Raw genomic sequence first — 12,989 nt, forward strand, 5'->3', positions numbered from 1 at the left:
TGTGGCCCGCGGGCCTTGACTCTGACATATGTGCACTAGTGGTTCTAGCTCTAGAACCACTAGTGGTTCTAGTGCTAGTGGCCTTTATGATCTAACAGATTTGAAAAAGTGGTTGAAACTGGTTGAACATCTTTATAGAGGCAAAAAGATTTCTCATTTAACCCAGGTTATGTTCACTATAAGGCAGAGGACACCATTATAAGCAAGATATATGTCTTTATGAACACATAGGAACTCGATCTCAGAGACTTTGGTGAAGGATTTATGAATTTTACTTCTGCTAAAGCACCATAAAACTAAACAGCCTGGTAGAGCTTTGCCATTGTAACACAATAGGTGAAGTATTTCAAAATTTTGTGCAACATTGTGTTGGTTTATTGTAAAATTACAGTGAAATACCCTGAAGTTCATAGTTGCAATGTGATGACATGTGAAAGAAAAAGAAAGAAAACGAATACTTTTTAATGCAATGTATGAACTGTACAGTATATTTCAAGATTTAAAAAAAATCTAAGCTGTCAATATTTCAATGTAATATTTTCATAATTTCATAACTCAAACTGTTGTTCACGCCTTGCCAATATGTTTTTATGTGAATGCTGTCTAGGAGCTCTTCACTACAGGCCTACAACATATGTATGAAGAAATAAAGCACGTATCAGTGAGCAACTTCCAACATCGACTACGTAATGCATAAAACTGCTTTATTATTGGTGAATATTAAAAACATGATTTGGTTGCAACAAACAAAACAGTCAGTTGTATTTGGGCTCACATAAATACACTTGAAATTTGAATTACTGCAATGACGCAGGGTAAGATGGTTCACTATAGATCTGAATGGTACATGTGAACATTAAGTCAATGCACGAAAACTACAAATCACAGAGCTGTTTGATTGTCTCTCAAAGAAATCTAATTAGGTTCGCAACTTTCTGGATTTCCAGAAGGTCCTGCGAAACTTTCCAAATCCTCTGGAGGTTCTGACACCGCCTGTTTGTGAGCGTGGCTCCTTCTGTGCCTGCTGAGGGAATGGCTCCAGGAGAACCTGATGCCACACGTAAGGCACATGTAAGGTTTTTCTCCTGTGTGCACACGCTGATGCTTCGTCATCGAATTGTACCTGTTGAATGTCGCGCCGCACTCGTTGCAAATGTATTTCTCAGACTTAATGTGGACGTTCTGCTCGTGCTCCTTCATGTTGCCCAGCTGGGAGAAGCCTTTGCCACACACGGGGCACAGATGGGGCTTCTCTCCCGAGTGAGTAAGTCCGTGAAGGATCAGGTCCTGACGGGAATAAAATCTTTTGCTGCAGACAATACACTTGTGGGGTCTTTCTCCTGTGTGCTTCTTCATGTGTCTTTTGAGTCCCTCTGAGCGGGAGTAGCTGCTTTCGCACAGAGTGCATTTGAAAGGTTTCTCCCCTGTGTGGGAACGGGAGTGGCGACGCAAGGAGGAGGCCTTGAAGAAACGCATTCCGCAGTCGGCACAGCGGTGAGGTTTCTCCGGCTGTTCCTCGTGCGTTTTTTCGTGGGCTTTGCAGTGGCCTGCCTCAGAGAATCCCTTTCCACAGACAGGGCAGGTATAAGGCCTCTCCCCTGTGTGAACCCTTACATGGCGAAGAAGTTTATGGAGCTTATTGAATGTCTTCATGCAGAACGAACACTGATGAGGTATTTTTGGCGTTCTTGAGTGTGTGCGCTGATGTCTCGCTAACCTTGAAGGTCTGTTGAACACTTTCTCGCAGTCAGGACAGGGATGCTTGTTGGTTCTGCTGTGGGTATTTTGGTGTCGAATCATCCTGTCCTCCTGAGTGAAGTTCTTCTCGCAATGCTGACACTGATAAAGCATTCTTGGCTTCCTCTCGTGGATAGGTTTATGCCTCTCCACCTTCGATGGCCTGTCGAACATCTTACCGCAGGTGGGGCAAGGGAAACACTTGTTAGATTTGTTTATTTTTGGTTGTTTGAGATTCTCTGGGTCGGTGTCGGTGTCAGTGGTGGTGTCGCTGGAATCTGACTCCAGGTCAACATTCACCTCCACAACTCCAAAACCTGCGGATCATGCAGAGCAAAATTAATATTTAAAAAAAAATTCCAAGGTAGAACATGTCTCTTTTCATCAGAATCGGAACAAATCCAAAAATGTTTTAGTAGCAATCAAAATGAACATTATGCTTGGTATATTTTTAATGGCTACTGCTGCCCATGATCATACGCCTAAAAGAGGTTCTTTTGTCTGGTCGAGCAACATACTGATACCTGGTTAGCACTCGTTTTTCAGGGCTGGGTTCAGCGTTTGCATCAGTGGGAACACAAAGAACTGGTGAAAAAGTCCCTGGTTCGCACTTTAAAGGGCCTTCACCCAGAGTGCTAAGTTATTCTTCTACAAACATGTTTGGATCATTATCTGCTACAGGAAAAAAAAAACATAACCATCTCTACATACTGTCTTCAGATTCAGATTTTGGTTCAGGTGCGGCGTCTGGGCCCATGACTGCAGACTGTAGATACACAACAGAGAAGCACATGAGGTCAGTACATCACAGGAGCAACACAGAGACGTATAGGACAAACACTCCTGCTCACACGTATTTGCACATAAAGTAAATTAGAGTCTCCACTAAACCTAATTTAATTTCCCCTTAGAATCCATAAGGTATTTTTGAAATAAATTTCAATTTGAACCTGCCACACACACTTTTGTACTGTGGTAGAAAACTGGTGAAAAGCTATACAACACGATTACATGTAAAACATGAAAACTATACACAAAACAGCAGAGGCTTGAATTCAGGACATTTTTACAGTGAGAGGACAATGCTAACCATAGTTAAACAATTTATTTTACTTTTGTAAAGTAAAAAATGTATTGCATCAGTCATGTGCCATTCTATTGTAAAATAATTCAAATCAAGAAAGAGTCTCTGTATGCCACTGATTTATTCCTGATGGTTATTTATATGGCTGAATCAGAACATCACTTTTAACTTTTGAGGAATAAAGGTGTGAAAATATAAGCTTGACTGTACCCTCTGGTGGACAATCTATGCAACTGCAATAAAAAAAATAATTAGAAAAATTATTAGGTCTAAATTTGGATTTCTGCACTAAAGTATTTTACTATCACCAATATACATACATAAGAAATAGCACAAATGTAATGTAAGCTGATTTGCTTTCTTTGCGTTTTTACTGAAATGAATTTGTGTATTGCTGAACATAATTGTAAGAAAAATATATTTTTGCATATGATTCTTAAATTATGACAACAAAAATGAAACATAATTTTCCACAGTAAATATTTTGACCTTTTTTCTTACTTGACTGCTCCATGGATGCAAGAATGAATTTTAAATGAAGTGATACACTTTATTTAGACAAAATATTTAATACATTTATTTAAAATAAAGTGAGGCAAATTATTATCAACATACTAAGAAGATCAAAAAGAGACCAAGGTTAAAGGTTCTGTATAAGATGCCAGAGGAAGTGATGGAGTGACCAAAGCTATTTGTTTGAATACACCAATGCCTGTCTGCCCTTCATCTACTTGTTGTGCACTGACAGTCAGTTGACTGAAAACAGGCCTCTACAACTTCACCTTGCTTATAAGATTTAAAAAAAAAAAAAAACACGCATCGTTTTGAACCGTTAACATGGTGTAAAAATTAAGAAGCATCACCTGTCACTATTTGTGAGATAATACTGTTTCAAACCCACAAGAGGAAAGCTAATAATAGTCCCAAGTATGTTTCGCAGTTAATTACAGACTGGCTTCCAGAGCAAATATCTTCTGATATCTGCTTTTTATGTATGTATTGTTTTATTCAAAATGATGCAGAATAGAATAGTTTTTTCTTTTCTTTTTTTAAGCTAGTGTGTATTTAACAATTGTACATTATTATTACAATTTAAAATTGTAATAATGATTATGTTACATTTTAGCAACGGTGTGAATCATTGTTCATTTTTGATTTTGAATAAAAGCGGTTAGATCATGGTATAACTTTTAGGTTCAAATATTGTACATTCCACACCACCATGAAAAAAAGGCACTTTGACTTAACATTTACTGTTATACTAACCAGAGAAACTAATGTAAAACCCATCCCTTGTGAATGTGGGTTTTATTTTGATTTAAACCCTAAACATCTTACCAATTTCTTTATAAACTAGGATTTTGAGAAATAACATCTTGCAACATTTCTCAAGGCTTTAGTTGCAGCCATACGAAATGTAAATCAAGAAATTGAGGGACTGAAGAGATCATGAGTTTATGTCCTTAGATGCTGTATAATTGAATAAAATGACAAGAACATATCTTTGACTATCTAGTTAAATGTAGAAACCCAACTGTAGTCTAGTATGCTTCAGGTTGTATTATTCTTTTATTCTACTAAACACAGCTAGCTGTAAAAAATAAACAGTTAGGTTTCTGCAATACAAGCTGCGTGCGGAGCTAAATTGAAATTGTGAGCTAATATCTCTAAGTTAGCATCTGAGCCTGCTAGCAAACACAAAGAGGTCATTTAATGTTTAAATATAAACTCGATAGCATGTAGGCTGTCCTGTGGATAACATCGATCCCCACGCCACCCAGGATAACAGTTGTTTGGGATACAAACAGAGATGAAGCTATAGCCAAGCTACACACGCTAAAGCTAACGTCGACGTGTTAGCTAAAACAATATAGTACAAGAAGGACAGAAAACCGAATCCCACCTCTCGGATAAACCTAAAGAAGGATCCGTTATGTATCCTTTCGCCTGCAGCTTAAATCTAACCTCCACCAAAAGGAGGAAGGGAAAAACAGTAGCAACTCTCCAAAGGGTAAAACCACAGCAGCTCTGTTTGATGCTCGTTACTCCACGTGAGACATTTGGGGCTCAACGTAAATTCAAGAGTCACACACCGGTAAAGTGTTAGTTGGGTTCTTATAGTAGTTTTTTTTTATTTGTTAAAATGTGTATCACGTTTAACGAATGTACAAGTCATATAATGATTGCTAATTGAATTTCCACCATGTTTGTGCGGTCACTCAACACTTTAGATACTTCTATCGTTTAGTTCAAACTGTCCTAGAAGGCAGCACAAGCTTTTCAGAGCAACGGTGAAATAGTCATGAAACCATTGTGTGGGTTGTCGAAAAAGTAATAAAAAATTCTCCCTCTTTTTATTCTAGCATTTAGAAAACAAACAATTTCATTACACTTCCTTAGTCTCATTAAATGTTAGACAGCGAGAAAAAAAGAAGTGTCCATCAGTGTACGTGTATGTGTCTTCGATCGTGATGAATTCACATTTTGATACATTATTTTCACACGGAATGATTTAATTATGTATTGAATAAATCATTCAAAAAAGATGATATAAATAACATCCGAAAAATACAGGAAGCACATAGACAAAATATATACACTTTCATACATAGCTTGCTATATTCATATATTAGTGATTCTTGAGAATAGGGACAAAACAGGTCCTATGGATAAAGCATGAAATTTGAATAAAATATACACAAAATATATTTTTTTCAAATATCTAACTAAACTAACCTGGGTCATGTGAGCACAACAATGTATATTTTTCTTTTTTTTGCTGAATATTTTTTTATTTTAAACATTGTAGTCGGTGGATGATGCCTGTAAAAGCCCTTGTCCAGGAGCAGAACTCAATACATCCTTATAGTTTAAAACAATTAAAGAAATACTAAAATTATATATTATGACAATTAAGTATAAGTAGTCATATAAATAATTATAAAAGTATCGATAAATTGAATTAAAAATAATTTTTAGATATTTTCCAACTCCGTTGAAATTTGTCCTTAGTTTTTGTCAACACCGTCAGAAATGAAAAGAATGTAAAAAAATCAGGCATTATTGGGGGGCACCAGAACTTCTGAGGACCCCATGCCGTTGTCGTTTCTCTTCCTTTGTTAGGAGGGCTAGTTAGCTCCGGTTAGCTTAAGTTATTCTTTAGTTTTTTCTTCTGTTTTATTCCTAAGTTGTTTGTCACAACCATGCTGTGTCAACTCCATAACTGACAATTTACAAAACTTTGATGAAATTTTGCGAAATAAAAGCTTAATTTTGGTAAACTGTAAAGATTTCATGGACCTGATGAGCTACAATATGGCCTCCTTCAGAATAACATCATATAAATTGAGGTAGTTTGGCATTTCGTCAACTCCGTCAGATGTCAACTCCGTCAGAGTTTTTCTGACTCTTTCAGTGAAATTGTTGTCAAATCTCACTTAATTGTGCAACTAATTCATTTTAATGTATTTTACATGAATTGCATTACTTCACATGTACCAAGTTTTTCATTTTACTCACTAGTTTGTCACCACCTTCAGTTCTGTGTCAACTCCGTCATGCACTGTCAACTCCATCAGATGGACTTTTTCTTGTTTTTTGTTTTAAATAATATTTATTTTATTTCTTGAGAAGCATTTGTCTGTAAATTGAGTAAAAATATCACTAATGGGGTATTTTAAAAATCATTTTAGATTTATTTTTGTCAGATGGTGATGACAAAGTTCTGGGTCAGGTCGATTAAAAATGTAATTTTTTTTAAAAAATTCGCAACTGGGAGCCTGTACCTTGGCATCTTCATATTTTCTAAACATTATTTGTCATATTTGCATACATAAGGTTGAGAAATAATTAAAAAAAAATATGGGAAAATTAAAACCCATTTTGTCCCTATTCTCAAGAATCACTGATATACATTGCAACATTTTATTCCACTGTTATGCAGTCTGTACATGGCACCAGAAAAAGAGCCAATATTCCTCTTGTGTTAATGTTTTGTCAGCCTGTTAAATGTAGAATTGATCTTAAAATTCACTTCTCTGAAACAGTGAGTCACTGTACTTTAGTAGCTTTCCAATAAATGGGCTCATCATATAATTTCTTTAGTGTTAGCTGGTTAGACAACACACTGATTGACCACCTATTATACAATACACAAAGAAAAGATTTAGTAGTGAAAGTCTCAGTAAATTATATTCAAACCAAGATTTTTTTTTAACTTGTATTACAGTTTTTAAAATTCATCAAAAGACTTATTATAAATGCAATGTGCATTGAATTGCAGAAAAAAAAACTGTTGTCCAAAACAACTCCCACATAATACCACTCCTCGTTCGTCTATCGAGAATGAAAGCTGCGAGATAGGTAGATGGAGTTCTGAATGCCCCATACTTCCAGGGACTGGATCTGGAAGTGTCCTTTGCAGAGCGGGTTGCTGCTGAATGTGTCACAGAGTTCTGAGTTTCCTTCCTCTAAGTTATCACACAAGCAGAGTGCGTGGCCCCCATCACCACCTGAAAAAATGACACGAAAGTCACATAAACAACACACAATGTTCTGGCCTGACTATCGTTAACACAATTCTCTCAGCGTGCGTAAACAACGTACCGACAATGAGCTGACTGTCATCTCCTGCGATGAAATTTGAGGCGTCTTGCTCCTTTGGTCTCTTGGCCTCCTTTGCAGTTCTGGGATTTCCTACTGGAGCGCTGAGGGGGAGTGTCAGGTAGGATGGATTCTGGGGAGTCCCATTCGTACAGCTGACAGTTTTGGTGGTGAGCTGAGACTTGCTGCTGTTTGCCAACTGAGAGGCGGAACTGCTTCCATCTCTGTGCTGCTGAGGAGAGGCTATTCTGGTCATGATGTTGACCATAGCCCGCTGGTAGCGCTCCATGCTAGGGCGAAGCTGAAACAGTCAGTAGAGTTTAGTTAACAATCTGTAAATGTAGGAGGCATTCTGTGTGATAATATTAAGAGGTTAATTCTAAATTTTTGAAGGTTTTAGGCAGCTATACTAATACTTGGCATCATCACTGGCATAAGTCCAGATTAGCTGCTCCCAAAGGCCGAAGCTCACCAAGTTTGACAATAATGGACCAGAAATCCTTTTTTTTTTTTTTTGCCATTTTAAAATTAATTAAATCTCATGAAACCTAAACAGAGTATGCCAACACATGTTTAATCTGGATGTTAACTGTCAGTCTATTTGTATTGTTGATTATTTACACAGAAGACCAGTGACCTTCCAATGTGAAATGTGTCCTGAGAATGGAACATGTAAAGAACTTAGTCTTAGTAATACCTGACAGCATAGCAGGGAAAGTAAGGCCCTGTATAAATCAATACAACAAAGCCTGTGTAACATTTTTTGCTTCACACACCACTTTTGCTTTTCTAACAGCAAATCTGACTGGAAATGCTTCAGATGTTTCAGTATCTGTTTATCACAGAGCACTGTGATAAACAGTGTGACCCTCAACCACAATTCAATAATGGTACCAAGTTGTCACCAGCAGTTACTAAAGGTGATACTGAGGGACAATTTTAGTAGTTTGTAAGATTGAAACCTTGTTAAAAAGGAAGATGTTGGGCACAACACAAAGTTTTCTGTCTTCCATTAACCATATGATGTTGCTTTCATTTAATGGTCTAGAAACTAGGATTGACAACATCGAGCAATTTTTCCTCTAAAACAAACTGGGGTTTGTTCAACTTTAGGAAGCAGCAGGTAAACCCTTTTTACATTTCACATCTAAATAATATATGTTTTTAAAGACTATTTTTTTCTGTCATTATATTGTATTAATGAGCAGATAAAACAAAATATCACAAAATATTTTTTTGTATTTTTATTCCTAAAAAGAATGAACTACCACATAACATTTTAAATCAATTTTAATGCTGTAGTTTTCTTATACCAATTTATTATAATGATATATTAACAGAAGCCTAAAAAAAGGGGTAAAGTTGGCTTACCGTAAAAACAAAACACTCCCCAGTTCCAAAGTATGTAAGTCCCTGAGAGTCGTGATTCCGTCTTTCCATCAAATCCGTTGACAAGAAAGCTCCAAAAACCTGAGAAAAGTGTCATGTCATGTTAACACTTTAATTGAATCTAAATATTAATATTAAAGATACTGCCATAGTCTAATTTATGTAAGTTTCATGTAAACCAATTCAATTACCTCTTCATCCATTGTTTTAATGATGAGTACTATTGGCTCATGTCCTTCAACACGTTTATACAATCTAAATGAGAAGGAAAGGAAAATAAATACATCAGTCAAGCCACCCAACAATTTTCCACAACAGGCTAATATATAAAAATTTCACTGGGGAACTTTTAGTGACTGTACAGACTTGTAAACAGATGTAATGTGAGAGTCATTAGCCATCACGCCAATGATGTGATGTTTGAAGTCAAGACAAAAGCGTTGATGGTGAAAATATACCACTGGTCTCTGGTTACTCTCCCTCTACTAAAACATAGGCTTGAGTTTACAGGAGAAGAGACAAGCTGCCCTGTAGGTGTCGATACCTAATCATAACTCACTGGTGCGAATTTGAAAAAAATGCAATATTACTGTAATATATAAGAATGACAGTGACTACGGTGGTAGGAATTGGTCCCGCTGTCAGTGAGTTGTCAGTTCAGCTGCCGCTCTGTCTACTTCTGTTGTTGTGTCCTTGGGCAACACACTTAGGGCCAGTGCATGGCAGCCTTGCCTCTGTCAGTGTGCCCCAATGCAGCTGTGGCTATTATCCAGTAGCTTGCCACCATGTGTGTGTCAATGGGTGAATGACTGAATGTAGTGTAAAGCACTTTGGGGTTCCATGGACTTGATAAAGCGCTATACAAGTATGAGCTACTTGCTATTTTTCTAAGCAGTATTTTTATTGGGATCAAATAAAAGTCACTTACGAAGAAAGATCTCTTCCATCTTCTGCGATATGAAACAACCGAACGGGGTTGAAGAGCGCAAAACGTTCAGGAATCCAGGCCCAGATGACCCTCATCTCCGTCTCTGTGACAACACTGGAGCTGAAGCTGTTTAAGTCCACTGATTCCACCGTCTGCCTTTAGGACCATCGAGAGCGTCAAAGATAACAGCAACATTAGATGTTATTTCTTAATCTTGTTTCTGGAAAATTCCATAGCCAGTCAATTGCAGTGCAATTGTAAACATACCTCTTTTGGTGTGTGCTGACACCTTTTTGCATTAGGGCATCCTTATTTGCATTGAACAGAAGGTTAAGCTCATTTCGTGTAGCAATTGGAATCTGGAAGGCTCTTTCCAAAAGCTTCTCAACTGTGCAGTGGCGAGCTACACTTTGCACAAAACGTTTCATGTCAGTTCTAAAGTCTTCGACGTCTGCTACTCGAGATGACACGGACACTTTGTAGAGGTCAAGCAAAGCTAATGCAACCCTACAAAACAGAGATTGGGAAATATATTTACAATAGTCAGGCCAGAAAAGAAATCGCATTTTGAAAAAATAAACTGGAGTGGCAACCAACCTGAAGAGAACCTTGAAACCCTCCAGTAAGTAGACGTCCAGAACTCTGATTGCATATGTGAATGGAAGGTCAGCAAAAATCCACATGATCCAGTCGGAGTAAAATTCAAAGAGGTTTTGGTGCGAGCTGGCAATCAGCTTTCGGATGCCTCGGCAGCACCTGTTGGCAAGGTCCCCGAATGTCATGCAAGAAGCACGATAAGTAAGGAATGTCTGGTCGATGTAGCGCTTGTTAGGGTCCTTGTAGCAGATGAGTCGAGACACGCTGTAGAAACACTCTGCTTCATCCTCACTAAAGTGGAGTATGAGAGAGACCAAGGCAGGGAGGATGGGACAGTAGCTCATGTCTGGGAAGTAACTGCCAAGGCATATAAGGATCTTTTTAACAGAATTCATGCCTGCTTTGTTGAGACAGTATCTGGAAAGAAAGAGAGGAAGCAAGGTGCCCACTGGTCAGAATATGAAAACAAAATGGTGTATGCTCTTTTTGCAAGACTGTACTTAGTGTCTTTTACTCATTCATGCAAACAGGTAAGGCACAAAGTTAATAATTTGTAAATAAGTAATTTTATTTAGATTACCATACAATTGAAGTACATTTAATTTTCAGTACCTAAAAACAACTTCACTTTTTCCACAACATGAGCATTTTTGAACTAATGTTTCCCCGTGAGAGTGTTTACATGAATACTACTTTGGTAAACTTAAGTTTGTTCATTACATATTACACACTTTTATGGTAGAAATGCACCAGTTTAAAATTCAAAGCGGCTAAATAAAAACGAAAGGCTCTGGGAAGCAAGTTTAATCTGAAAACATAGTTAAATACCAGCTGTTTCTTTAAGCATTCTGTTTGTACTCTGTCTGTGCAATTCCAATAAAAAAATTCTCTAATATCCACATTTTAGACAAAATATTTTGTGCAGCAGATTAAGACTGGAGCTTCTTGACAATAAGGATTTCAAAGCATTTCTAATACTCATTGCAAGCTACTGTTTTGAGATTTTACTCTGGGGAGAAACAGACTAATACCACTGACTTACCTTGGTATATCCCCATCCTCCATGTAATCCGGGACCTGGTGAGTGCTAACTTTCTGTTCCCCAAAAAGCTTCTTGGCCAGGTCATAGTAAACATCCCTATCTGGCGTAACAGCCCTGCAATTAGTGAAATAAAAGGCTGAAATAAAAATGACCATATGGTCTCATGAAAAAGTAAAAGGAACATTTCTGACATGACATGATATTTGTCTTAACCTGGAATTGATGTTGTGGATGATATGATAGTATGCTTTGGCCCTCAGCGTGTGCGAGGTGGCCCAGAAACCCTCTCGCCCCATTCTTTTCAGCTGCTGATGCCCGCTCTTCAGGATCTGCTGGTATTTCTTCGCAGGTTCTGGATCGATCTTCTCCCAGTCCACAAACTGCCCGTACTTCATACCAGAGCTGGAGCAAATCTCCCAGTTGTCTGACTCAGAGATGGTTATCATGGACACTGTCCTGGCACTGCCTTTACTGCCTGAGTGAGATAACCACATCCGTTTAGCTGGTTTTTCAATCTGTTTTTCTTTTACAGTGCACACAATTTTTGGAAAAGAATTTGCAATATATTTAAAGGCATTGCGTCAATACCATTAAGATCCTTTGAGAGCTTCTTTGACTTAGACTTCTTTGGGTTGACAGGAACAACAGATTGATTCCCATCTTTATCGTTCATTTTGGACATTTGATTTCTTGACTGTGAGCTTGCTCTCTGCCTCAGTGGACAGGACCACGAAAAGTTTTCTGTGTCAAAATTGGAGAACAACTCTGATGTCTCATAACTGTAAAATGATCTAAAGAAGATGGGGAGATTCCTCAGTTAGTAACATTAATCATTTGTCCTGTGAAAAAGCTGAAGCAAACAAAAATCCGCATAAGTACAAGTAAACACACAAAATACTACCTTATTTGTAATGTACGAAGAATAACTGAACCACAAAGGTGAGAATAAAAACATACCTGGAGCGAGGTCTTGCATTGGCTTCCTCTGTTTTTACTTGAAAGTCACAGTTTTTACTGTCCTCTGGGTTGTTATAGGAATTAGACCTCGGTCTTCTGCCTGTCAACATGGAGTTCACGTCTTGTTCAGGAGATGCAAAAGAAATCATGTTCATGTTCCCAAAGTTTGAAAACTCCGGTGCTCTTGAAACGTGAATCATCTCAACCCTCGAAGAAAAGTGTCTTAGAAGGTAATGGCTCCTCTCTTCTCAGTAAGCGCCTTATGAGCATCGGAACTTTATATAAACCTGATAGCTAAGGTCATGTGGGTTAGCCACGGTTTGTTTGTGTTGACGCTCGTACTGAAAGGAAAAAGGTCCAGTGATTTTCCTGTTTTAACTTTCGTAACACAAGGTCTGTTTCTGAGAACTGTTTCCACAGTACCACCATCGGTTCTTGAGTCAAAGAAACAAGACATCAGAATGTCTAACAAATGAACCAAAATAAAGGTTGTTACTGTGTGGTAAAAACATAGTCACCCTTCACAGACTGGTTCCCTTTCTTTTGATTTATAACGACCTACTTGAAATATAGTATTTCCTTAAATAACTTCCATCTTTCTGCCTGCCACTGGAAAATTTCCCTCATGTGCTCTGTGGGAAAACAGACTCTCT

General features: G+C 37.8%; 2 protein-coding genes across 3 annotated transcripts; both read right to left on the reverse strand.

Moving 5' to 3' along the window:
• Positions 1-352: 352 nt before the first annotated feature.
• Positions 353-4,882, reverse strand: LOC106920270 (uncharacterized). 2 transcript variants are annotated; one of them, XM_014991180.2, is made up of 3 exons: positions 4,725-4,882; positions 2,449-2,503; positions 353-2,054 (listed from the first exon to the last, which is right to left on the reverse strand). In XM_014991180.2, the coding sequence occupies exons 2-3, from the start codon at positions 2,492-2,494 to the stop codon at positions 916-918; spliced, it is 1,185 nt and encodes a 394-aa protein (XP_014846666.1). In that variant the 5' UTR covers positions 2,495-2,503; positions 4,725-4,882; the 3' UTR covers positions 353-915. The 2 variants fall into 2 exon arrangements, with proteins under 2 accessions (XP_014846666.1, XP_014846667.1); XM_014991181.2 differs by lacking the exons at positions 2,449-2,503; positions 4,725-4,882 and adding an exon at positions 2,262-2,427.
• Positions 4,883-5,132: 250 nt separating this feature from the next.
• LOC106920269 (TBC1 domain family member 24-like) lies at positions 5,133-12,592 on the reverse strand. Its single transcript, XM_014991179.2, has 11 exons — positions 12,337-12,592; positions 11,968-12,170; positions 11,593-11,854; positions 11,380-11,493; positions 10,338-10,754; positions 10,008-10,247; positions 9,741-9,896; positions 9,004-9,067; positions 8,795-8,893; positions 7,427-7,724; positions 5,133-7,332 (listed from the first exon to the last, which is right to left on the reverse strand). The coding sequence occupies exons 1-11, from the start codon at positions 12,534-12,536 to the stop codon at positions 7,157-7,159; spliced, it is 2,229 nt and encodes a 742-aa protein (XP_014846665.2). The 5' UTR covers positions 12,537-12,592; the 3' UTR covers positions 5,133-7,156.
• Between the last annotated feature and the right edge of the window lie 397 nt (positions 12,593-12,989).

The sequence above is a fragment of the Poecilia mexicana genome, unplaced genomic scaffold (genome assembly GCF_051168715.1).
Source record: "Poecilia mexicana isolate PSO_F unplaced genomic scaffold, ASM5116871v1 scaffold_1, whole genome shotgun sequence".
NCBI lineage: Eukaryota > Metazoa > Chordata > Actinopteri > Cyprinodontiformes > Poeciliidae > Poecilia > Poecilia mexicana.